Source organism: Doryrhamphus excisus, chromosome 15, assembly GCF_030265055.1.
Source record: "Doryrhamphus excisus isolate RoL2022-K1 chromosome 15, RoL_Dexc_1.0, whole genome shotgun sequence".
Lineage (NCBI taxonomy): Eukaryota > Metazoa > Chordata > Actinopteri > Syngnathiformes > Syngnathidae > Doryrhamphus > Doryrhamphus excisus.
Window position 1 is genome coordinate 16,298,445 of NC_080480.1, and position 24,992 is coordinate 16,323,436.

Consider the following 24,992-nt stretch of genomic DNA (forward strand, 5'->3'; position numbering starts at 1 on the left):
AGTTCGGACAAATATAACAAAAATCTCATGAGTTACATTTTTTGGAAGTACACTTAAGTAGGTTATGGTCAAGAAAACCATGGAAGTTGCTAGATGTCTTCTGTCCAAACAAAAGTACCTTTAGTTGTAGCACGTATTCAAGTGAAGAAACAAGGGTGGTCTGATAATTTTTCCATGACTATGCATAAACTATAGGTTGGTTTAGTAAAAGTGCCCACTGCTTGCTTCTATTTTTCAATATGCGGCCCGTGCTGAGACAAGTTTGGACACCCCCGCATTAGAACATTGTTTTGGCCGACCATCAGCCATCCACTAAAAAAAATGTCTCCGTAGAGAGAGGGGGATCTGCTAAACAACAAGCAGCAGCCAAAACACATCACCCCTGTCCCATCGGGGTGATCAGACACCGGCCGGCACCCCACCAGCCCCCCTGTCCCCCTGCAGGGCTCTGTGGCATGCCCATGGAGCGCGGTGCGAGTGCCAGCCAAGGGCCGGCGAAGCTGCGGAGGCAACTGCCAAATAGCTCCTTTAAATGTCTTTATGGGATGAATTTAACTTGCTGGCATGAAGGGAGTGTCGCTCCTGGATTTAAAACATGAGACGGGACACATGACTTTATTTCACGCTGAAGATAAACACCAGAAGTCACACAAAGAGCAGCACATGAGCACACGTCGCTGCAGACAGGGAGGGGGACAAACAGTGGAACAGAGCCACAGGGTGGACACACTTGAGAGCGAGTCAGCAGTTTGTTTGGGGGGCTTTATCAGTCATGTGATGCGTCATGGGACGGTCAGAACCCTGGAGGTTCTCCACAGATTGAACAATTGAAGCTAAGAACATCCAGAACCAAACAAGTCATGCACTTTTGAGATATCAGCAAAAGACCTCACTGGGTTCCGTGCATCCGGTTCCTTCAGGGTTCACGTGTAACGCCCCCTGCCTCGTGTCTCTGAGTACTGCACCCTCACGGTCGCCCTCTTGAACTGTCATCTTCTTCGTCGCCGCTGTCACCCTCGTCTGCCGCCCCGTTCATGGCCTCCACGCGGGCCAGCAGCAGCGGCAGGTTGATGGCGCTGCCCGGCGTGTCCTCATCCGACGTGTCCCGTGGCGGGTAGAAGCGCTTAGCCTTCGCCAGAAAGTCATCAGCAATGTCGAGATACAGCAGACGATCCTGCAAGTAGAAAACATTTTAATGTCGTAGTCCGCTTCTCAAAATGGGTCACAAACACAGGAAGTCTTCTTTAGCTTCAAATATGGACTCTTGCAAGAATGAAAACCAGTGTATGCATGCCCACTTTACACTTTGGGTACTCTAGTACGGGTACAGTCGCCCCTCACAATAAAAAAAAAAAGTTCTCCTCTCTTTCTGTGTGGAAGTGGTAGGCTTGCTTCTTTACTTTAACCTTTGAAACCCTTTTAGTTTAGAAGAAATGAATTCAAAGCCAACTGTTTAGCTTGCTAGCGGCTGTCTAGGCATAATAGTTGTACAATCAGGTGTAAACAGAAAATAACAGGAGTGTACTAGTGAGTCCAGGGATGTTATTTCACGTCCACGGGGCTCTAATGATGTTAGAACCCATATAAACAGGTTTTCTATGCTCTAACTATAAAAATATTCCATTTATTAACATTGATTCCTATTAAGAGGGAGGACTTTACACCACTGGTACAATGTCTCCATCTAGTGGTTCCCCGGAATACACCAGGGATACCAATTCCACTTTACTCTCTGTTGACACATTTCTATTGGCAAAGACTTCACTTCAGTAATGATGAAAATAAACAAACCTGCTAAAGTTAGCCTTAGCTGGAAACAAACCTTCGCCCCGCCCTCCCAAACAGTAGGGTACCCAAAAAAGTGCTTCTCACCAGGATGAAGAGGTATCTTTCCGGCGGCGCTTCTCTGCTGCTAAAGATGGACGTCTCGGAGTGGAGTGTCTGCAGCAGGTTGCGCGCCGCCGCCGCATTACGCATGCGGTCCAGCGAGGCGCCGGCGGACACGGTCAGCAGAGAGTCGGCCTCCGCCATGAAGCCTAGATGACAACGTGTATATAAGCGGCTTTCGTAGTGGCCAACAAATAGAAAGCGGACTCTCACCAAGGTTCTCCATGATGGTCTTCCACTTGTCGCGGACTTCTCTGCGAGTGTCTCGCATGGCCTCAATGTCCACGCTCAGGCGACGATAACCCTAGAACGCAGCACGCATGACAAAAGTCTTGTGTCTCTTATGGTTTGTTTTTGTTTTTAAACCTACGGAGGATCCCATGCGCGTCTTGTTGCGGGCCTGCAGCAGCGAGTAGAGCGCCCGGTCGTCATCTCTCTCCGAGTGGCTGGGGTCACCCGGTTCGCTCCACAGGTTGGTCTCCTCGTCACGACGTTTCTGGACCTCCCGGCTGAAATAATCCAGTGGATCCGGGCTACACAGAAATATTGTTGATTATTATTAGTATTTTCATTATTTTATTAACATTAATTTATTTTTTGTACTATTATCTTTTTAATTATCATTACGATGATACGTGCTAGGGGTTTTCTAAAGGGCAGCCTGTTAACTTTATTTAAAAAAAATCACATTTTTTTAAATAGGTGAAGAAATGTGTAAATAAAATATTTAAATATGCAAATCCAACTAGTTTGACCAATAATTTAAGCCTTTTAATAATCAGCAGGGGCAGAGGTCAACTATTTACTATTTTAAACCAGCAATATGTGGGACATACCGATTGAAGGGAATCAAACTGTGGTTTTTGAGTCACAGGCCACATACTTAACCACTCAATTCAAATGTTTAAAAAGTGACTGCACACTTATAGAAGCATTACGGTAATGTTCAATAAGAGCGGTGCTCTTACGGCATCAATGGCTGCTTCTCGTCATCGTCGTCGCTGTCACTGTCAGCGCAGCAGTAGCAGCAGCACCGCATGCAGAACTTGGAGAATGCTGAACCCATGGATGAAGATAACCCCCTACTTGTCTTCTTACAAAAAATAAAAATAAAAAAAAGTTATACCCTCACCAGGACCCTCAGCAGTTTGGAACGAAGACCACGTGTCGCGTTCACATCCTGGTGGGCAACAAGCAAAGTGAAGATGAGAGAGAGTGGGGCTACAGGAGGTCTCACTCTGGTGAAAATCAAACGTCACCTCTTGTTCAGCTTCCCATGGTCCAGGATGGCGAGGCGGGTCCCTGCAAGGTGGAGAGGCCAGAGGAGGTCTGCCGCTGCTCTGCAGACCACAGCTCCACTCCCAACATTTCACACGCCCTTCATGGGCCCTCAGATAGTCACAGCCGTGTCATGTGAGCGGGCCGCATCATCACCCCCCCCCCCCCCCCCCTCTCCATGTAGTTCACATTGTGTTCTCCCTTTTGAGAACACAATTTTCCTTCATTTTTATTACACGCCCTGAGGGGGGGTGTGCTTACTGTACCTTATTCTAAACACCACTGCTCGCATGAGCATGGGTAACAAAATGGCCGCCGGCCCTTTGCTACTGTAAGATACATATGTCCTGTCAAAGCAGGAATGAACACAGACATCCATCTCTGCTGCTGACATTAAGGAATCGGTCATCTGAGCCTCACAAGCTTCACGCAAACGGGTCGGAAAGCGAAGAACAATTCTGCTTATTCCGCAAACGGACCAACCATTACTGATTACACAGACGAGCAGAAGGCAACATTCTTTCAGAATAAGATAACCCCCCCCCCCATAAATGTTGCTGACCTGTGAGGACTTGAACTAAGAATAAACACTTCTTTGTGTCTTAGATTAATAGGCTTATTGTTGAGGAGGAAAGCAACATATTTTTTAAGACTTTTGAAAATATGACCAGTTTAACCATGTCTTCATTGTACTTTTGACTGGCGCACAGCGGTGTAGGAATAAAATGACCCACTGGTGTAATGGTACAGCTGCTGCCTCTTAAGACAGAGGGCACTGGCTCCATCCCAGTCCTAGGTCACATAGGTCAGTTAGGTGCTTGAGATGTGGAGACATCTCGTGGGGGGGCTATCATGGCTGGAGATCATTCAAAATGTGCTGGCATTTCATAGAAACGTAAAGTACTAGTTCCGGAATAAAACATATGATCCATAACCATGACATAATGCATTTATTAGACACTAGCTAAAAATAAAAAAAAAACAAAGAGTTGGTCAGTTTGACTTTAAATGATGCTGTAAACCAGGCGTTTACACAACGCCTCAGTGTGATGCGTGTAACCGTATTAAAAAGATTGTTTAACAGCGTGTGTGTTTTAAAAGGAAAAGCACAAAAAAAAAACGTGGCAGCGATAAAGGCACCAAAAAAAAAAAAAATAAAAATGTCGATACGGCTCGTTTCTTTGACATTCCTCCACACTCACATGTCTGCCCGGGAGAAGAACCAAGTGTTCCTTAGCAAGGCTCATCACATGATCACCACTCCCAAACTCCCAACTGGGAACATCTACTGAGAGGAGTAACGAGCTCGCTACAAGGCCACCTGACGCCGTTGGGGAGCTCGGCGATATTTGCGAGCGTCGAGGAATCCTTGCTCCTGATTGGCCCGAAAAACAAAAACAAAAAAACAATACGCAACCTTTTCCAGTCATCACTTTGTTATGTGGCCTCAGGCTCTTAGATACAATGGCTATATACTTCTTTAACCACAAATTACACAGGCAGACGCTTTTTTGTTTTTTTTTTTTGCACCCTGGGCAAGAAGCTAAGCACATTTTGGTGGTGTCGCCCTCTTGTGGCCGAGTGGACAACCATCACATCGCAAGTGTGGGCTGTTTTATCGTTAGCAAAAAGAGTGGCAGCCACACATGATGTGAATAAAAATAATAATAAAAAAAGATTGTGTGCAAAAAGAAGCTAAGGCTCAGAGAAAAGTCGTTTTGTAACAAGCAAGGAAGAGGAAGAGGAAGGCCGGAACGCCAATATGTTCTCACGTGTCCTCTGCGTGTATTTAGTAAATGGCACCTGATATCCGGGGGCGGGCACTGTGCCATCTTAAGTGTTAGCGCTGGTGATGGCAGCGCCCAGCGGGACGCAGGTCGGCGATGCGCTGGCGGAGGTGTGACATGAACTCAAACATGGTGGCGGCGAGACTCTGATGGATGAGGTAGCGGGGTAGTCGACCCTAACAGGAAGGAGATGTGTGGTTTTTTTGTGTGTGGTAATAATATAATAATATTGTTTATGAACACTACATGAAAAAAAAAAAAGGCTTTGCTACACGTCTTAACATAAAGCTTTTTGAGCGTCACCTTCAAGTCAGTGTTGAGGATCCAGATGAAGGTGCACACGGACGGGTTGCTGCTGGATTTGAGGACCACAAACCCCCCAGGCCCGTTCTCCCCCCTTCATGTGAGAAAAGTTAACAGAGAAATAAAACAGCTGCGTCATCGCTACGAAAAATGTCGCCTTTTTTAACCTGACGTAACGCCCGCCGGGAGGTTTGGCGTCGTGTTCGGTGGCCATGCCGGCCGACAGGTAGCAGTCGCGTTTACGCTCCACCCGTCTGACGTTGACAAAGTCTCTGCAGAGAAGAAACGGGTGACGTTATAAACAGAAGTAACGGAAGTTAGCCAAAATGGCTGCCCAGCAAGACATACCGGGCGGATACGACTCCTCCGGCCGCCCCGGCCGAGACGTCGTACGTCACCAGCGTGTTGTCGTCCACCCGCTGCAAGATCTAAAGAAGTGGAGATTAAGGCTTTAACCAAACATTGTTAAAAAGAGTCTGTATTTGGAATAAAAGCTGGAATAAATAAACACTACAGTTGCAGTCATCCAAGCTGACCTGGCAGACTGACACGGTTCTGTTCCACATGACCATCTTCTCAGGCTGCAGGATCACTTCCTGGTACACCAGCTCAGCCGGACACTGCATGAAGGCCTGAAGGAACAAAAAAAAAAAAAAACAACATTGGGAAGAAACCTTAGTGGTAGTGGTAGTTCTTAGTGGGAACCAAAAAATGCAGGGTGGTCGTTTACTAAGATATTTGCACACATTCATTTGTGATGTCTGCCCATCAATCTGCAAAATATGTGAGAGAAAATTGTTAAAAATGTGAGAAATGTCTTAAAATATTTTTGGTGAGTGTAATAGCCAATCCAGAGCTAATTGGCAGGCTATTAAAGCCAATTAAATGGTGAGCATTGAAGCAGATTTCATACACTTGTTGCATTCAGGAACGCTTGGAAGCCAGCACCACCCCCCCAAATTAACTCGCCACAGTGGATTGTGAGGAAACAGTTTTCGTAGTTAACCGTGAAATTGATAACTTCCCAGTTTTATTGAATGTGCCATCCTCATAAACTTAACCTCACGTGTGTCCCTTTGGATGGTTTTCTATGAGGTTTTGTTGTTTTTACACTTTAACAAAAACATAAAGACGAATAACGTGGAGTCTGCGGGCCAGTTGTAATACTTCACAGCTTTGCTCATGTGATGTCCTGTCAGCACGGATTGGGGGGGGGGCTGATTCCTCACGTGACATGTCACATTCAAGCTCTTGTTTATAGTCAGTGGCCATGCGGAAAACCCCGTTATGGTAGAGAATTGATCAAGCCCGACACCTTATACAACACGTCCACTGTGCACACCAGATGTTTGTTTGCACTAACTAGAGCAATCGATTATATTGCCCTCTGTTGGCTGCTTTTTGCAGTGTGTATATTGAAAGTAAAAAATAAGTACAGACACCCATGGGCCCCAGTGAGGACAAGTGAAATTGGATGAATGAATAATTACAAATAATATTGAAAAAGGCTGTCTTGAAGGCCTGGATTGAAATAACAACACGACAGACAATGGAGCGATGACAACCAGTGCCAATGATGGTTCACATGGTTACAAAAATAGCACTGTTAAACTAGTGGCATGACATTACCACGGCAACCACCGTTTGCTACCTTGAGGATGAAAGTCTTGCCATGGAACGGAATCTCCAGGGTGTAGACCGAGTCGCCGGCATCCTGAAACAAAGTGAAAAAGGGGGGGGGGGCAATTATGAAATGTGTTTTTGTTTGTGTTTAAAAAGGTAGCGTGTGTACATAATGTAGTTTGTAACAGTTGCCATGTGAATTTAATGCACATTAATGCATGTCTGGTTCAGCACTTTTGTTGCATTGTTTCAATTAAATATTAATTAATATTATAATTAATTTTTTTCCAAATCAAACATATAAATAATATATATATTTTTTAAATTTTCTGATGAGTCTAATCATTCTTTTGGTATATAGCATGTGTATATAGCCCAAGAACACAATATTCTGTGTTCCTTGAAAAATCTGTCAATCATCCAAAATGGCTGTTGCCAAGAGGGACGGCTTATGAAAAATGGCTGGGATTGAATTAGTTAATTATAACGTATTTTTTTAAATTAATTATACAATTATAAATACAAAATTATTATTTAATTAATTTTATTTAATATTTATTTCTTATACATATTATTAATATTTATTATTTAATAATAAAATAATTAATTAATTATTAATATAAATAAACTTTAAAAAACACTGGGTTATATTCATCATTGCACATTGAACCAGCCAGCCGCTCACGTTGTTCTTTTCAAACTTCCAGTTGTCCTCCTGAGCGAGGATCTGCTCGACGATGGTGAGAGCCTCGTGTCCTTGTCCCACATACTCCTTCTCCTGCGAGGACCGACCATAGAGGGTCAGACAGAAGCCATCAGTGTTAAAACGGCGCGGTGATGGTGGTACCTGAGCGGTGACGGCACGCCGGCCGAGGCCCTCCTCGTCGAGATCTTCCTCAGAGCCTGCAGGTCAAGGTAAGGTAAGCAAATAAGAGGCGAGACAGCGAGGAGGAGGGAGGCCGCTGTGTTGCAAACATCACCTGCAACCGATTCAGGCGGCGAGTAGAACTGTCCGTCCGACAAGGCGCGGGGGTACATCATGGGGGCGCGCTCGCAGGCCGCGTTCACTGCCGCCAGGTACGCTGAGGCCCAATAAAGTTTTAAAAGGCGTTTTCTTTGGAGTGCGTTTACATGCCGGTTCCCCTCACCTCTGTCATCATCTGCCTCCTGGGTGAGCACCTTGAAGTCCAGGAACCAGGTCTCCAGCCAAGCCACCACGAAGGAGGTGATGGGCAGCACGTAGCCAAATGCATTCTGGGACAGCAGCTGCGCATAGCCATAAAAAGCAAACGTCTGGATCATCAGAGGTTAACACGGTCTGGTCAAACGACCGTTTACTGACAATGATGCAGAAGTGAAAACGTTTATGAGGCCGAAACTGATAAGCCTGCATTACGCAACACACACACACAACGACGATAAAAGAAGAAGAAACAACACTCACGTTAGAAATAATGACCTTCACAACGAGGAAGACGCTGGTCACGAGCGTGGTGACCTGTGGAATGTTAGCGTTTTATTTCTTCATGCCCGGGAAAATGTGCGAGTTAACATTGTGACCGTTTCATGAACTCACCGCTATGACCCACCAGTGCTTCAGGCGAAAGACGGCGTAGCCCACCTGCAGGCACAGGAACCGGAACAGAGCCAGCAGCTGCAACCATGGAAAAAAACAAGTCAGAATTCCAATTGAATGGACAGGAAAATTATTAAATTCCCTCAGACATTAAGACATGTGACAAATACTCCCCCTAGTGGCTGTGGGCAGCATGGGATGACAACCCTAACCCAAACTTACAAAGATGTCAAAGAAGGAGGACCTAAAGTGGTAGCGGATGACCTCATTTTCTAGGCTTTCCCAAATGGTGCTGGATATCTACAAAGGGGGGGGTCAAAGTTCATACCAGTCAAACACCTGGCAACAAACTGTAACAAACAAAATAAAATTTAAAAAAAAAAGGTCTCACGTTGAGCTCAATGATCCACAGGAGGGAGATGAAGAGCAGGTCAAAGGTCACAAAGAGGCAGAAGGTGCGGCGCACGTCCGAGATGGCCTTGCGTTTGGCGGGCGGCAGCAGCATGTACGGGGACGGGAGGGACAGCGTCGTGGAGTAGGAGGCATTCAGGGAGGCGATGGCGGGGAGGCTGCCCCCGAGCTCCCCGTACTCTGCGCCCGGCATTCCCACAGACCTGAAGTAACCACATCATCATCATCATCATCATCATCATTTCCCACAAACACACTTTGTAGGACGTCTTCCCAGAAGAGGGGCGGACGCAGGGGTGGGGGGAAGCAGTTCAACACCTTCACTTCCGGTCTGTGTCACATGTCTCTATTATTTTGTCTTAACTTGAAATGACGTGTATCATGGTCGAAAATGTTCCCGCTAATAGTTAATCAATTCTGGGTGAAATTGATCTGAAACACGGTTCTGCGTTTGGCCCTATCGGCCACCGTAACTTTTGGCATTAAAAACAGCCATTAATGGAGAGCATAGTTGTGCTAGTGAATCATAAGACACTCTGGGAAACAACAGTCTCCGTCATTGGTCATCTTTATTCCGAATCCACAAGTTCTATTTGACTGCCATTTCAAATAACTCGATGTTTATGTATCTCTGTTGCTTTCAGAGCAGGTTCCTGATCGGCTACAAGAACAAACATCTGTCAAGCTGCCAAGTTATTAACTTAGCCAAGTTGACAGGCAAGCTAGCAAGCTAACACACAAGCACAACAAAGCCCCGCCAAGAACAGCACACGCGCAATAGTTTAGAAACGTAATTCATGGCTATTTAGTTATAACATGGATGCTAGGTTACCCCAGTTAGCTTACACTGGCTAATTTACCTTTCGTGTGCGTTGTTCATTATTACCTGGCTATCGCTGACAGGAATGCTACGCTCCACAAAATTAAAAGCTAAGGCAAGAGTGAACAGTGTTTGTGAATAGCGGTTTTATGTCGTCTTAAAAATTCCCAAAGCTTACATGTTTTTAACTTACTTGTTTTACCGCTTCATCATCACCATGCGAAGTCTTCCGGCCAAAGACGAGGACATTCCGAAGAGCACAAATCAGGTCAAGATAAGTCTCTTGTCTACCACACATCACGTGATCGCATCGCTGGTGGACGAGGGCGTAGACATCCGGTTATAATTATTTTTAATGCACTCCCTGGATATTTTAAAGAGTTCGTCGAGGTATTTTTGAGTGGTGGTTACTTATTGATAAATAATCGTCGTGGGATAGTTGGAATAGTTCTCTCCGACAAGGCTCGCAATGACTGACTTAAGTAAACAAGTTTACAAAGGAACAGATTCGACATAAGTTTGATGATAAATCAAAGTTACCATTAACACAATAAAGGGGATAATTTACTGAAGAACAGCAGAGAAAAGCATTAAAAAGTATTAAAAAGTATTTAAATTTAGCCTCTAAGTAATTACACACCAGTGACGAAAAACGAAGTACAACCGAAACTGTAGCGACCAAATTAACCATCGTGGAGGAAATAACTTCCGCTTTCGTCAGCAAACACTTTTTATTTTCATTTTTCTTGCCCTGGATACATTAATTTGCTCCGTTTAACAGTAATGACAATGCTTGTATAATTTAAACTGAGTAAATACGTTGTAGTTAACATTTGATGCTGAAATAAATGAATTAACTTCCACTTTTACTACAACTATATGCAGCACTATTGTCCAATAGTTATTCAATGTCTTATTATGAGTACATTGCATGGAACCATATACTGTACATGTACTGTCAAGTCATTATAATAATGCCCCATATTGTAGGATATTGTAGATTTCACACATAATAAATAAATGATCATCAAAGGGGAGAAGTGTTTTATTTTGACATTGTTCAGTAGGTCACTTTAAAACAACCACCAACAGTCACATTGAAAAACAAGTCAACAGACAATAAAAATAATAATGATTGATAAGTTCATACATCCCTTGGACACAGAGGGAAGGGGGGAGGAGACGTCCAATAAAATCTAAAACACACAAGCTGCTCACTCAGATTCATTTTTTTTTAATATAATAGAAAGATTTACAACCGTCAGCTCCTGGATGACAGGACAAGCTTAGAAATGCTGTAGATTTTCATCCCCAAATATAAAGTTTCAATTTGGTGAGATGTCAGTCACATGGTAACCACGGCAACGGCTGCTTTTTCAGGTGAAGAAAGCTGTGTTAGAAGGAAAAAGTGTCTCGTAGAAGCCGAGCCGTGTTAAAAAGATGACAGTAGAAAAGTGCCGAGACAGGAGGAAGTGATAATCGAAAAAAGCTGTGATGACATGAGAGGTAGCTTCGCCCTTTAAAAGGTCAAGGTCAATTAAATGATTTGTATCCAAACGCAGAGACTTCTTCACTACAATACACGCTATGCTTGTTCGTTTTACACAATTAAAACTTTTATTGGTTTTTCTGGGGTTTCTCTTTCACCCAAGTCTCGGATTTAAAAATACCCCACTTATAGATTAGACAAAACGATTTAAAAAGCTGATAAATTGTCGTGATGCCTCCCAGCCACAAGATGGCGGCAGATGCACACAAAGCCCGGGAAAAGGACCCCGTTTAAAATAAAGTACAATGGAACCTCTAAAGTCAAACACATTTGATGTTGTGTGATTCAAACTTCGACCACAATTTTCATGAAAATGAATATGACACAAAAAAATTAATGTTAATGTTTCTTTTCATTTTAAATTCTCTTTTTTAACACTGGAAGGGCAGTTAAGAATATTAAAAGGGGACTTTTGCAAAAAAAAAAGTTACATTTTGGTAACAGTTTGACCCTTGAACACATCGTTTTCTATTTCCAATGTCTTCCAAAGGGAAGGAATGCATCACAGGCCAAGCGATACGGCGTGGACTATAGCATCTTAAGAGGCTCCACTCAACATTGGCAGTAAAGTGTGACATCACAGCACGTACATATACATATATACGCATGTCATTTATTGAAAAGGCTTTTTAAGATGTTTGCAGCGGGATCTTAATTGTGTGACGGAGCGTTTTTTAGCTGCTGTGTGCAGAGGCATGAAGGCAGAAGGGAGGAGTTGTTCTCGCGTGAGGTCAAAGTGACCTCGGCCACTTCAAGGGAGGATGCGCGTACCTATGCTTCCTTGCCTCCTCATCATCATCATCATCATCAGCGACAACCTCGGACCTCTCCTGGACAAACTGTCCTCGCTTATTCATAAAAAAACGTGCTACCCTGTTTCCTTGTTTTGTTGATAACCAAAGCAGTATTCCCTCGTCACATTTGACACGCCTTTGCCTCCTTTCTCTCAGTTCTTCTTCTCTGTTGTCCCCTTGAATTTACCCTCTTCTTCCCCGCCCGCTTCCTCCTCTTGTCCCTCCTCAGCCTGTGATTCGCGGATGAGCTGGTCCGTCTCCTTAGCAGCGGCAGTAGCGGCTTCCGATTGGTCAGCGGTCGCCACTTCCTGGTGGTCTGAAGGAGGAAAAGTCGGAGCTTCGTAAAGCAGGAAGTGCTTTTGTGATTATTTGGCACAAAGTGAAGGAGGGAGGCAATGAAGGAGGGATAATAAAGGTTAAAGGTCAACACTCATACAAACCTTAAGGAAAAATACACCCTTATTCTTACATATTCTTGTATTTCTACCCAATCAGGAATGTAGCACTTATGAATTAACGTTGAAAACAAACATATAATTCAATCAAAGCGCTATAGCATATACTGCCCTCTAGTGGTTAAGGGTTGGCTTACATCCCTTATGCCGGCTGTCCAAACATTTTCCACCCATATTAGAACCTGATTTTAAGATAATTATTGAAATTTAATATATTATTCTTTGTTTTGTTTGTTTCTCTCTCAATTTTTGCATATTTTAGCCCTTTGATGCTAGTTTTTCTTTAAATATTATGAATTTATTGTCATATAATATAGTCATATTTAGCATTTATTCTCATAAATTGCTTTTAATTTCAGTTTTCTTGAATATTTTTAGAATGTGGTGATAACACCCATGCATGCCTTATACATTGTAAGTATTTATTTCCAATTATTGTGTATTGCTCTGGCAGCCGTAGTCGCTAACCAGTGTGATGTTGCAAGGTGGCACTACATCAGTAACGTACTTATTTGGCGTAATAATGATATTAAATGATATTAATGATATTAAATAAATATAAGCATCCCATTACGTGCATTCTTTGCTACCTCTTTTTTTATCTGTTTTATATCTTTAGAATCTTACATAAGGATTGTGGATGATGAGCAAAATTCCAGTGGTAAGTTAGTGCCGGTGGGTGTACTATGCTGCCCCCTACTGGCCTGGAGCCACTTATTGTATTGCTTTATCTACAGTATCTGTAGGGTGTATTTTTCCTTTTAAAGAAACGTGACACAAAAGTGTGCGGCGTGCGGCGGTCGCCCTGTCGACAGTCCGAAGGAATGGAACCTCGCCCCCCCCCTCACCAGCAGCTTTGGTGGGAGGTCGGTGCTCGCCCTCCTCCCCCTGGCGGAGGTCGTCATCCTCCTCGCCCTCACAAGGGTCCTCCAGAGGAGGGTGGACACAGAGGTTCTGCATGTGCGCCTCGGCCATCTTCTGCACAGCTGCACACACACACACACACATATACACACACACACACACACACAGGGAGACGACAGCACACAAACACAAGGACACAGGGATAAGAGGACTATGATGTTTTCACCATGCTTCAACTCGCTTCATATGCAATATTTGCCATATTTATTTTCAATATTTTGTCGATTAATTTTGTCTGAATTATGTCAAAAAGTTTGGAAAGTTGCACATTTCTATGTGGTGGAAATATGAAAATATGAAATATGAAACTCTGGGCTCATACAATCATCATCACATTATTATTCATTCATTCATTCATTTTCTACCGCTTTTCCTTACGAGGGTCGCGGGGGGTGCTGGAGCCTATCCCAGCTGTCTTTGGGCGAGAGGCGGGGTACACCCTGGATCAGTCGCCAGCCAATCACAGGGCACATATAGACAAACAACCATTCACACTCACATTCATACCTATGGACAATTTGGAGTCGCGAATTAACCTAGCATGTTTTTGGAATGTGGGAGGAAACCGGAGTACCCGGAGAAAACCCACGCATGCACGGGGAGAACATGGAAACTCCACACAGAGATGGCCGAGGGTGGAATTGAACCCTGGTCTCCTAGCTGTGAGGTCTGCGCGCTAACCACTCGACCGCCGTGCCGCCCACATTATTATTATTATTATTATTATTATTATTATTATTATTATTATTTATTATTAAGTATAGAAGGTTGATGTCGTACTCCTTTACCGTCATTGTACATTGCATATTTACAATCCAAAGGCGAAAAGTTGGAGCTAATTCCTCACCGCTAACACACTGAGCTAGCAAGCAAGCTAGCAAAAACCAGTATCAACGTCAGCTTTTCCTGTGTCCTTTTTGCTCTATTTCTCTAAATATGGTCATATCATATCCTGCCTCACTCTCCTTAGCGCTAACACCTTGACCTGGGTCACCTTGACCCCCCCCCAACCTGTCCCCCTCCTCATCATCATCATCCACTTCACTTTCACACGTTAAGATGCACGCTGTGTCAGGTCATCCATCCCGGCGGAGGGCTGCTTATGCAATCTTCACATGACACACAGCTCTCCGTTTGTACTCTCGGAGGACATGTAATCTAATGCAGGTGTGAGACATCTTGCCCCAATAGAACATCAGTACCCATGCAGCATGCCTGCCAGCCTCATGCAAAAGAAGGCACAAAAGACTCTTTGTGTTAAATGTATGCATTTCTACTGCGTCTATGTATGTGTGTGTGTGTGTGTGTGTGTGTGTGTCACACAGCTGTACACACAACTGACTGTAATCCAGGATGATCCAGACTCACACTCAGCGTCTCACAGCTGTCCCACTCTAATCTCCCCTTTCTGTCACACAAATACACACAACCTGCTCTCAAGTTGACACTAAAAAAAAAAAACAATACAGCGCACGTAATATTATCATGCTATCTATTTTTGTAGCCTGTTGTGAAGCACGGTAAAACAACACAAAGGAGTCAAAATAACACAAGGATGATGCAGAAATGACACAAAAACACACACACACACACATAAACACGAGCATGCTTTGCACTTACCTTTGAGTGACGGGGGCTGGTACACATTTGGATTGACACGCTTTGGTTTGAGGACTCCGTTCTCCCCGACAACCCACTACGGGGACGAGACGGATTGTTAGCATGACATCATTTATGTTTGTTTTTTCTAACGTGATGTCAATTAAAGCTACAATCAGCAACAACTGGATGCGTATCACACTGCAAAAATCTAATGTATTTACAGAGGTGGGTTGGGGCCGGGGGGGGGCTTACATGGTGTCATCATATAATTTGCATAATTGGCCATGACGTGGGGGATTTTTAGGGATGCTGTGGGAGACAAAAAGTGAGTGAAAAACTTGCAAAAGCAAACCAAATACGTTTAGTTTCTTCTGTGGCTTGGGCCAAAGTAGGACCTGCTGCCCGTTGAGAAGAGCGACGCATGTCAGAATCTCCAAAAGTGTCCATCCAGTCCTGAGTCGCATTTTTGAAAAGACAATCTAGAGCAGTATATGTACAGTATATACCTAAAAAACACATTTATACTATTCTATAAAGTGTACAATTATATAAAGTGATACATATTTAAAGCTTCAATAGAAAACATTGTGTTATGTCCTATTATAACGTGTTTATGTAGTGCCAATCTATAAAAAACACTACATATGCAACAACAACAAAAGAGATAATATTAATAATAATAATAATAATAAAAAGTGACTTCACCTTTACCTGATGGCTGGACTGGTCATCCTCGGGTGACGACTGGTCAGCTACTCTGAAAAGTGTGGCGGGCGTCGGCCTCCTGCGACGTATCTGCAAACAAACACAATAAACAAATGAAAATATGAAAAGATGCATTATGTACAGCGGAGTGTAGGGGGCGCCCTGCGATCCACCTTTAACCCGTTTCTATATAATTGAGCCCGCATAGTGTATATGGGCACCAAATAGGCTTCGCTACACATCTTAAAATGCAGCCTGGAGCTCTGCCAGGGGTGGGAGTGGTCAGTGTGACGGTTTTGTTTTTCTTCAGCGATGTCCTACTCCTTCATGAATGAATGAATGACAAACACAGCTCATTAGCATTAAAGCTACAGACGCACATCACGTGAGTCTAACACACTTCCAATACACTAATTATTATTATTTTTAATAAAAATGTGTTGTGAAGGCAATTAGTGTGGATCACAAGCAAATTTGATGCCAATCCATTTCTGAGGACTTATTTTCATTGTGAGGATTTGTCAGCTAGCCTAGCTTAAAAAGGAGTCAAGCGTCCACCTCCAGGAAGCATGTTAGATTTAATGAAATGCAGAGAACAGCTTAGAGGTGGAAGGGTGGGGGTGGGGGGGGCAACCTTGGCCATGATATGAACCTTTGTGTGTTCACCTCATGACGGGAAGAGAGTGATGTGTGTGTGTGTGTGTGTGTGTGTGCAGGGCGTCTGTTGCCAAAGCAGAGGCTCACACCGTGCCACAGCAACACCACGTCATCGAGTGTGGACGTCACCCTGATTGGTGACGTGTGGTCAACGCAATCTCCTCATCCTCCTTTTTTACTTCCTGTTTACAGTACCCCCCCCCCCCCCCACACACACACACCCCCAGTCTCCATCTGTCCCCCTCTTCATTATTACAGTAGCTGACATTAACATAATTATGTGTTTCCTGTTCCCCTACAAAAACACGCCCCTCCCCCATTGCCCCCCCAGTGCTTGTCTCCCGGGGCAAGTTGAGGTGGACCGGGGGCTTCATGCCGCCTCCGCCTGCTGACACCTGCTACCTTCCAGGGCAGCCTGAGGTGCCTCAAAGTCAGGCAGACGCCAGATGTCCCCGCCCTCGGGCCCAGGCCGCTAACACTAATTACTAAATACAGTATATATATATATATATTAAAATAAGGTAACTTTATTTCAATGTTTGTTTAAATTATTATAGCTTACAGCTAATCATTTATTTTATTCATATAAGCGTATGGATTGAAGACATCCACCGTACATAAAAAGTGGGTGACGTATGAGGGTGAGTGCCCCACTCTTATTATCTTTAGTATAAACAAAGCAAACATCACGTGTCCGCTCTAGCGCAAGGCAAGGCATGGCGGCCATGATGGCCGTGACGTGCTGCAGACCGACACTGGCACCGCCTCACGACACTAACACACTCTAGTAATTTTCCAGCTTAAAAAAAAAAAAACACCCCAGGTTACATAATAATCGTATGTGACTTCCTCATTGACGCCAACAGTGGGGTGCGGAGATTACTACGCATTATCCCCCCCCCCTCCTCCTCCTCCTCCTCCGACCATACTCCCTACTGCGCTTCAATCTGTCGGACCTTCTTCTCTATCATGTCCAGTACGTCTTGGAAGCGGCGGCCATGATGTGATGATGTGGGCCTGTTCCCCGGTGAGCAGCTGGTGCGCCTCACAGCGGGCCTATAAAAAGCGCCGCCACTAGGACAGTGTAAACTAGATCACAGGGACCTCTGGGGGGGGGGGTCCAAAGCTCGCACAGCGATGGCATCTTTTGGATGCAATGGGCTGAGCGTGTCCGTGTGCAGATAACGTGGAGAAGATGGTAACACACACGGAGACGTCACCTTTGGGCACGGCTCGTCATCGGTGGCGGCCAAAATCTGGCCTGATTCCTAAGAACAGCAAAGCACTCTTGTCATTTAGAGGATCTTTGACTTGATTTTTTTGTTGTTGGAGGAACTAAAAAAAAACAAAACAAGAGTGCTCTTGTCATATAAAACATCTTTGAGTGGCATTTTTGCCAAAAAACAGAAGAAATAATATCTTTGAAAGGCATTAGTGCGGTAAGTTCGTACAAACAGCAGAGAGCCCGTCATATAGAGGATCTTTGACTTTTTTGCAGTAGGTGCTTAAAAACAGCAGCGCATCCCTGCCATATAGAGGATCTTTGACTTTTTTGCAGTAGGTGCTTAAAAACAGCAGCGCATCCCTGTCATATAGAGGATCTTTGACTTTTTTGCAGTAGGTGCTTAAAACAGCAGCGCATCCCTGTCATATAGAGGATCTTTGACTTTTTTGCAGTAGGTGCTTAAAAACAGCAGTGCATCCCTGTCATATAGAGGATCTTCGACTAGCATTTTTTTGTCGGAGGAACAAAAAAACAAAAGACTGCTCTTGTGATATAAAACATCTTTGAGTGGCATTTTTGCAGCGGGTACTTAAAAAACAGAAGCGATAATATCTTTGAAAGGCATTAATGCAGTAAAATCGTACAAACAGCAGAGACCTCCTGTCATATAGAGGATCTTTGACCTTTTTGCAGCAGGTACTTAAAAACAGAAGCGATAATATCTTTGAAAGGCATTAGTTCGGTAAGTTCGTACAAACAGCAGAGAGCTCCTGTCATATAGAGGATCTTTGAGTCACATTTTTGCAGTAGATTCTTAAAAACTCCTGTTCCAACATCATTGATTAGACTCCTGTTAGCTACAGCATATAGCATGCGATCTTAACAGGAAGTCCCCTATAGTAAAGATAAAATGATATCAATAAAGTTGCTGTTTTATATCACATCCATCTGCACGTCCGCAAACGGATTTCCTGCCTCGGGGCGCTGCTGCTGACATGATCTTTCAAACCAGTGTGAATGGCGGAAAGAGTAACGGCAATTAAACAACAAGTTGACCTTTCAATCTGGGCCATGAGCCCCCCCACCCACCCACCCCAACCCACAGCAGTCGCACGACCCCATGCGGGGCTCCGAGTGAGAGCTCTTTAGCGAGCGATGCTGTTTTTGTCCTGTTAAGTTCTTGTGATTCCACTGTAATATTTGTCAGTATTCTTCGGGGTATTTGTTCAATGAACCGCAGCAACCCAAATGCTAGGAGCACTCGTGTAGCCCCAGACCATCAAGCATGTGTATGTTGATTAAGCTGCACACAGACTACTCTAAAGAATAACCAAGTTGGGAAAACAGTGCATGGAACGTTCTACAGCTCGATGGAAAGCAGACCGATGTCTGCCGGTTGGACTGGGGAACATATTCATTGTGACATGAGAGGGATTTTCAGGATTAAGCCGGCAGACAAAGCTCGAACAGAACGGTTCCGTGAGCACGGCGTAGCCAGCCAGGCTTCAGCGTGAGTAACATGCTGCGGTCGAGCCCGTGGACACGGATAAAAGGTGGCGGTGGAGGTCTCGACGAGGCTAATTAACTGTTGCCGGGCTATCATGGCGTAGTTTTTTTTTATTCTAATGAACAGTATCGCCCGGCGCTCATTATGCGGAGGGTCTGACCTTTGGCCCCACTATGGGCTAACTGAATAAACAGATGGTCCAGCATCTGGAGGGGCTCTTCAATGACCTCCCGTACAGCACAATGATCTCCTACGCAGCGACGCCGCCGTGTTCGTAATGAGATGCCGCCCGAATGGAGCCGCGGGATGAAGGGATAGCGCTTTAGCGTCGCAACACAATGTTCTCCTTCTCGTCTCTCGTGCTCTAATTTGCAGCGTACACCTCATCAAGATCGCGGCGTTCCAAAGGCGTGGGGGGTGTTCCGGCTACAAACAAGAGGACACATTAGTGTCACAACGACCCGACATCAGACTCTTGATGCTTGTTTCACTTCCAAGCCCGCTGTCACCGCACATCAATCAAGCAAGCCCAATAAAATAAAGGTATTTTCCTTAAATAGAATTTATTAGTCTGCTTTTGTGCTATTAAATACGGGAACACGTCGGTAACTAAATACTTTGTTAGGATAAAAAATACCGTATAATATATTACACTTCATGAGGTACACCTGCACAATGTAAAGTAACCCAACACAGGAGTATTGTCATCCATATTATATCTATATTATAGTACATCAAAAGGTGTAGAACATTTTCAAAAACTTTCTAGAAAGTTTTTCAAATTTTGGAAAATAGGAGAATTTCCATGCTAATTAATAAAAATGCATGTGAATTCAATGAAATTGTGTTGTATCTAAACATAACAATAATAATAATGAGCATTTTGTTAGCTATTGAATTAGCGTCAATGGGGATGAAGACGTCATTATGGTCTCAAGCGGACCTCAACAGACCCCATGAGGCCGCCCGGAGTCAGATCCAGTAGACAGATGTGACTCTGATAACTTTCAAGTAAGCTCCGGATGTTGTCCAAGTCTTGCCCGCCGTGTCTCCCTTTGTACCCAGACACTTAATCCCTCCCGTCACGGCCGCCGCTGTTGTTGTTCTAGAAAGAAGAACGGCGCATTAGACGGAACTACTTGTCATTGGTCCGTGATTAAGTGAACCATCGAGCGGGATAACGGCGATACCGAGGATTTTGAGGTCGAGGGGGGGGGGGGCGCGTGAGGAGCTTTCCAGGCCTCCGCCAGGCTGAGACGCGTGTGCTCATTAGCTGGTGTGCGTGTCCAACTAGCCTGTGTACACTGTCATCAACCCTCAGTTCTTATCCAATATTTATGTTTTTACAATGTTTACACCTTACACAAGCACGGCCACGTACCAGCCCACACACTCTGTTGATATTATTAGCAAATCAACAGGAATTTTCGACATCAGAAATGAAACAAAATGAGACGACACCTGACACCTCCGCCAAGGCCAAAAAAAGTCCGAACGTGGATCATTTTACACCAGAAAGCTTTGTCATTAAGATACACACACAAGGCGCTAATGACAAGCTATTAATTCACTCACAAAATGGCAGGAGGTCATGATAGGTCACTAAATTCATCATACAGCAACTTAACACTCAAACATGTACCAAAACGTTTTTCCATAACGCATTGCGTCTGAGCAACACATTCATTGGGGCGCTGCAATTATGTCAGCCTCCCTCTGGGCTCTGAGCTCCGGGGTCCTCTGGCTCCCTCTGGTGAACAGAGACGGCTTGGAAAACTTTAAAATGTTTTTTTTGCTCATTTTCAGCTTGCATTGGTACATGTTTTATATATTTCTGGAGTGTATCTTTTGAGTGTTAAGTTGCTGTGTAATGAGTTTAATTTTTATAAGATGATACAATGAGTCACTGTTGCGTTGAGTCATGACCTCATGCAATTTCCAATGTGTTGACGAGTTCCTTGTGAGTTTTTTTCATAGCTCGTGATTGGCTCCTGTCAAAGAAGGAGTGGACACGTGTGGATGGTACGCTGGTGTGGACAACATATGTACAAATCTTATAGCCCAGAATTCACAGTACTTCAAATGCAGCTGCTCCTATCCTCGGGAATTAACAAAAACACAACATGAGGAGGTTGCCTACAGCCACGGACAATGATTTTGAGGGTCCAGATTTTTTTTTTGTAGGCCAGTCACTATAGGAAGCAACTATGGAGATTCTGCTGTCAATATAAGTGACTCTAGTCAGTCAATTTTGCCCTTCATGTAAGACATGATAAACGCATCCCTTTCTATTTTCTATGTGTTCTAAAGTTATAAAAACAGATAAAAGAGACAGCTCATTACTACAAAAAACGCCTACAAAGGTGGCCATGTAATAATAGGCACATCCATGACAACATGTAATGGTATCCTTGTAAGTATTACTGTAAGACACAGGAAACGCCATACTAAAAGACAGCAGTCTCCATGTAGTTTTTCAGTGTATATTTGTCAGTAAAAAGTACAGACAGCCCTTGATACACAGAGCTTTCCTTCCCCCTCTCTTTTTTCCTACCTCTATAACTCAACCTGCTTGTAATAATATCACGGCTATTGCTGTGTATCTATTTTTAGGTGTGCTGTTGTGTCATTACCATCCTTGTAGTTACTCACATCTTTCTCTTTGTCCTTCTCTCTCTCTCTCTCTCTCTCTCCCCTGTGGTCGGTACTCTTCCGGAAGAGCGACCAGCAGGGGCACCATTGCACTTCATTACCATGTTAACCCCCGCTAAAAAAATATTGGCTCTGCCACTCTATCCAGATTTGCACCAAATTTCAACGTCTCTCAATGGTCCCATGCTGACCCTTCCACAAAGTTGAGCTGAAACTGAAATGGAAGTTAACTACAGATGTTCAATTCCCTGCACTTTTCATGCAAACAAACAAACACGCAAACTCGTTTTGCACACAGTGCGTCACAGTGGGTGACATTCCTCAGTCGGCGCCCCCTCCCAGCATGCTTTGCGCCAAGCACTGTGTGTTGAATGTGTGGACAGTCCCCCGGACCGCTGGTGTTTACCTACAAACACCACGCACCACAAAGGTCGCCTCTTGACGTTTAACCCAGAGAAGTTCGACCACGTGGGTGGACGGAAGGGGTGGTTGACGGGGGAAGAGACACGTGCCTGCTGCTATACGGGAACATTTGGACATTCCAGAGTTTAGGGACCCTCGTCAGAAAGACAGGAAGTGCGAAAAGACAAAAGGGAAGTCACTTAGCTTGTTCTGAATTTAGAAAAAAAAATGAGAAATTTGATGAATGAGTACAAAAACTTAACTATAAAAGTGTAAGGCAGTATTTTTTAGCGTCGGCCATGTTTGTGTTTTGTACACTATGCCACTAAATTCTCGTGAGATGATGTCCAGAGTCTGCAGCATGATCTAAATCCCTCTGCATGCGATGCAAATGAGCCGAGATGGCCAGCAAAGCACACAAGAGTGTTATTGTACAGTATTTGCATGTTTGCTCTGCATTTGATGCGTCCCAAAAGGGTTGAAAAGGACACTTTTTAAACGAGTTAGAACTGCAATTAAAGAGTCACCATGTTTGAGGTCAATCATTCCATACATTGTGCGAGTGTACCAAAAGAAACGGCTGCTGAGTGTTACTCCCAAACGGTGCAAACAAACGAGTTGACCTTTTGCTGTAGACGAGGGAGGGAGCGCTGGGCAACATTGTTGCCCGGGCCTGTCTCCATGGCAACGAGACCGGTCAGTTTTACAATTGGAAATGCCATCGGACAAAGGGGCAGCCGATTGACCTGTTTCGGATGAGTGTTGATGTACGTGATTAGCGTTTGATCCGAGGGAGCAACAGCACCCTCCCAAAACTGAAACTGGGATACGGAAAGGAATATTGGACATATGCTGGATGGACTTCCTGTGGATTCTTGGAGGAGACCGAGCGCCAGATTGGGAACAGAAGCCCAAGAGTGGGTGTGAGTAATAGTCACATGACACTTTGTGTTGTTCATCTTATCGCCATTAGGGGGTAGTGGACCTTGTCATTCATTTTCTACCGCTTATCCTCATGAGGGTCGCGGGGGTGCTGGAGCCTATCCCAGCTGTCTTCGGGCGAGAGGCGGGACCTACACCCTGGACTGGTGGCCAGCCAATCACAGGGCACATATAGACAAACAACCATTCACACTCACATTCATACCTATGGACAATTTGGAGTCGCTAATTAGCCGAGGATGTTTTTGGAATGTGGAACATACGCATGCACGGGGAGAACATGCAAAATCCACACAGAGATGCCCGAGGGTGGGATTGAACCCGGGTCTCCTAGCGGTGAAGTCTGTGCGCTAATAGTGGAACTTTTCTCTCCACAAAAATACACAAACTTTGTCTGATTTCAACTCCAATATGAAAGCCACCATTGTTTTGGACCAAACAGGAAGTGTGTGTATTTGCAAATATACTCCCTCCCCCCACCCCCCCAAGTTGGAAAATATTGTTTTGATGGATGTTTGATCAGCAGGATTATGTAAAAACTTCACGACTTTCCCAGAACCCCACACACTTCTGGACTTTTTAGCTTGTTAGCTTCCTCTGTCGCTAGCGAACAGCGGTAATTAAAGAGCCCGAACTACATAATAGATGTGTTACATTAGCTGCTACTTTTATTGCAAATGTTCATCCAAAAATCGGAGAAGCCGGGCTGTACGCAAGCAGAACGTGCCGTATATATAAACACAGGAAGTAGCGTACTAAAAAGCAACTTTTCAGTGTGTGTGTGACTGCGACGCAAAGTTACATTTATTCTGGGTTCAAGCCAAGCTGCTTGGGAGGATTTGGAGGTGCTTGGACGCCGAAGCATAAACCAACCAGCTTTTATAGGAGCTCCACTTGTTGGCTCTGGCGGGCGAGTTCCATTTTTACGGCTGTCATCACGCGTTACCTCTTTGCCATGATATAAAAAAGCCAAAGAAAAAGCAAAACACTGTAATTTGTTTGGTGTATTCGGCTGTGTAGGTCCCACAGAGGCCAGTGGCTTGTAGCCAAAGACCCAAAAAGGGAAAAAGAAACAATCATTAACAAAAAGTTGCGGGTCGAGCACGTTTACCACACAGTTTGGTGGCTGGGCCCCCGCAGATAATGAGGCTGATGTCAAAGTCACGTTGCTAAAAGCGGGTCAAGATGAGACGGGGCAGGCAGCGAGGCGCTAATCTCATGAGGAAGCAGCGAGAGGGAAATGTCACCATCATTTCTCAACCGTGCTGAGACGAGGCAGAATGTTTAAAAAGAAGCAAAAGCAGAGACGAAGCGGTCTGATCTCCTGTGGTCTGGACTGCTTCAGATGTGCGGCCCCAACGAGGTCAACTCCAAACATGAGCGATACTTTGAAATGTCTGCGATGCCACTCACCATCTCCACTTGCCGGGGGTCCAGGTTGGTGGGTGCCGAGGCCGGGACGGCGAACTGGATCTTCCTCCGTTCTTTGGGCTCCACCTCGGTCGACACGGAGGGCTCCATGGTTCCGGATCCTGGGCGCAGAGGATCACTGTAACCACCTTGGAGGCTTGATGCTCCCCAACACGTTCCTCCCCTCTCCGGGCCGCACTCGTCCCCCCCCCCTTCGAGAGGCAAGCAAAACGGGAAACAGTGAGTTCTCCACCACCAGTTGCTCCAAAAGTCCGCTCTGGTTTGTTCCCCTCGCCGGTCGGCCTGTGCAGCAGCAGCTTGATCTGATGAGGGTGAATGGGGAGGGAGGCGTGTAGGGGGCGGGGGGGATATTAGCAGAGGGGGCGGAGTCACAGCACACAAGGGGGAGGAGAGTGAAAGCAGGGGGGGGGGATGTAAGAGAGGGATGGATGGGTGTTTTTTCTTTAAGCTGAAGTGGATTTG

The 24,992-nt window shown here is 44.7% G+C and overlaps 3 protein-coding genes across 5 annotated transcripts; all 3 read right to left on the reverse strand.

Moving 5' to 3' along the window:
• Nucleotides 1-599: 599 nt before the first annotated feature.
• On the reverse strand, nucleotides 600-3,948 carry mreg (melanoregulin). Of its 2 annotated transcripts, XM_058049347.1 has the most exons (7): nucleotides 3,147-3,948; nucleotides 3,020-3,067; nucleotides 2,856-2,943; nucleotides 2,258-2,420; nucleotides 2,101-2,191; nucleotides 1,873-2,036; nucleotides 600-1,174 (listed from the first exon to the last, which is right to left on the reverse strand). In XM_058049347.1, the coding sequence occupies exons 3-7, from the start codon at nucleotides 2,924-2,926 to the stop codon at nucleotides 968-970; spliced, it is 696 nt and encodes a 231-aa protein (XP_057905330.1). In that variant the 5' UTR covers nucleotides 2,927-2,943; nucleotides 3,020-3,067; nucleotides 3,147-3,948; the 3' UTR covers nucleotides 600-967. The 2 variants fall into 2 exon arrangements, with proteins under 2 accessions (XP_057905330.1, XP_057905329.1); XM_058049346.1 differs by having other exon boundaries at nucleotides 2,856-3,067.
• Nucleotides 3,949-4,098: 150 nt separating this feature from the next.
• stard3 (StAR-related lipid transfer (START) domain containing 3) lies at nucleotides 4,099-10,013 on the reverse strand. The gene is made up of 15 exons (XM_058049345.1): nucleotides 9,879-10,013; nucleotides 8,846-9,068; nucleotides 8,677-8,754; nucleotides 8,455-8,532; nucleotides 8,323-8,376; nucleotides 8,027-8,144; nucleotides 7,859-7,960; nucleotides 7,726-7,781; nucleotides 7,564-7,656; nucleotides 6,907-6,969; nucleotides 5,792-5,887; nucleotides 5,604-5,683; nucleotides 5,423-5,527; nucleotides 5,256-5,349; nucleotides 4,099-5,128 (listed from the first exon to the last, which is right to left on the reverse strand). The coding sequence occupies exons 2-15, from the start codon at nucleotides 9,056-9,058 to the stop codon at nucleotides 5,006-5,008; spliced, it is 1,353 nt and encodes a 450-aa protein (XP_057905328.1). The 5' UTR covers nucleotides 9,059-9,068; nucleotides 9,879-10,013; the 3' UTR covers nucleotides 4,099-5,005.
• A 699-nt stretch (nucleotides 10,014-10,712) lies between these two features.
• Nucleotides 10,713-24,820, reverse strand: ppp1r1b (protein phosphatase 1, regulatory (inhibitor) subunit 1B). Of its 2 annotated transcripts, none has more exons than XM_058049349.1 (5): nucleotides 24,513-24,820; nucleotides 15,721-15,804; nucleotides 15,028-15,103; nucleotides 13,332-13,469; nucleotides 10,713-12,344 (listed from the first exon to the last, which is right to left on the reverse strand). In XM_058049349.1, the coding sequence occupies exons 1-5, from the start codon at nucleotides 24,618-24,620 to the stop codon at nucleotides 12,181-12,183; spliced, it is 570 nt and encodes a 189-aa protein (XP_057905332.1). In that variant the 5' UTR covers nucleotides 24,621-24,820; the 3' UTR covers nucleotides 10,713-12,180. The 2 variants fall into 2 exon arrangements, with proteins under 2 accessions (XP_057905332.1, XP_057905331.1); XM_058049348.1 differs by having other exon boundaries at nucleotides 15,715-15,804; nucleotides 24,513-24,817.
• Nucleotides 24,821-24,992: the final 172 nt, after the last annotated feature.

Excerpts from the sequence above, each read along its gene's own strand:
- mreg (XM_058049346.1), bottom strand. The coding sequence starts at position 2,953 with ATGGGTTCAGCATTCTCCAAGTTCTGCATGCGGTGCTGCTGCTACTGC. Across the intron at positions 2,192-2,257 it reads AGACGCGCATGGGATCCTCC|GGTTATCGTCGCCTGAGCGT; the intron begins GTAGGTTTAAAA and ends GCTGCGTTCTAG. Across the intron at positions 1,175-1,872 it reads AAAGATACCTCTTCATCCTG|GATCGTCTGCTGTATCTCGA; the intron begins GTGAGAAGCACT and ends TTCTACTTGCAG.
- ppp1r1b (XM_058049348.1), bottom strand. The coding sequence starts at position 24,620 with ATGGAGCCCTCCGTGTCGACCGAGGTGGAGCCCAAAGAACGGAGGAAG. Across the intron at positions 15,104-15,714 it reads AGTCCAGCCATCAGGTAAAG|TGGGTTGTCGGGGAGAACGG; the intron begins GTGAAGTCACTT and ends TCGTCCCCGTAG. Across the intron at positions 12,345-13,331 it reads ACCTCCCACCAAAGCTGCTG|ACCACCAGGAAGTGGCGACC; the intron begins GTGAGGGGGGGG and ends TTCCTCCTTCAG.
- stard3 (XM_058049345.1), bottom strand. The coding sequence starts at position 9,058 with ATGCCGGGCGCAGAGTACGGGGAGCTCGGGGGCAGCCTCCCCGCCATC. Across the intron at positions 8,377-8,454 it reads AGCACTGGTGGGTCATAGCG|GTCACCACGCTCGTGACCAG; the intron begins GTGAGTTCATGA and ends AACATTCCACAG. Across the intron at positions 5,528-5,603 it reads GGAGGAGTCGTATCCGCCCG|AGACTTTGTCAACGTCAGAC; the intron begins GTATGTCTTGCT and ends TCTTCTCTGCAG.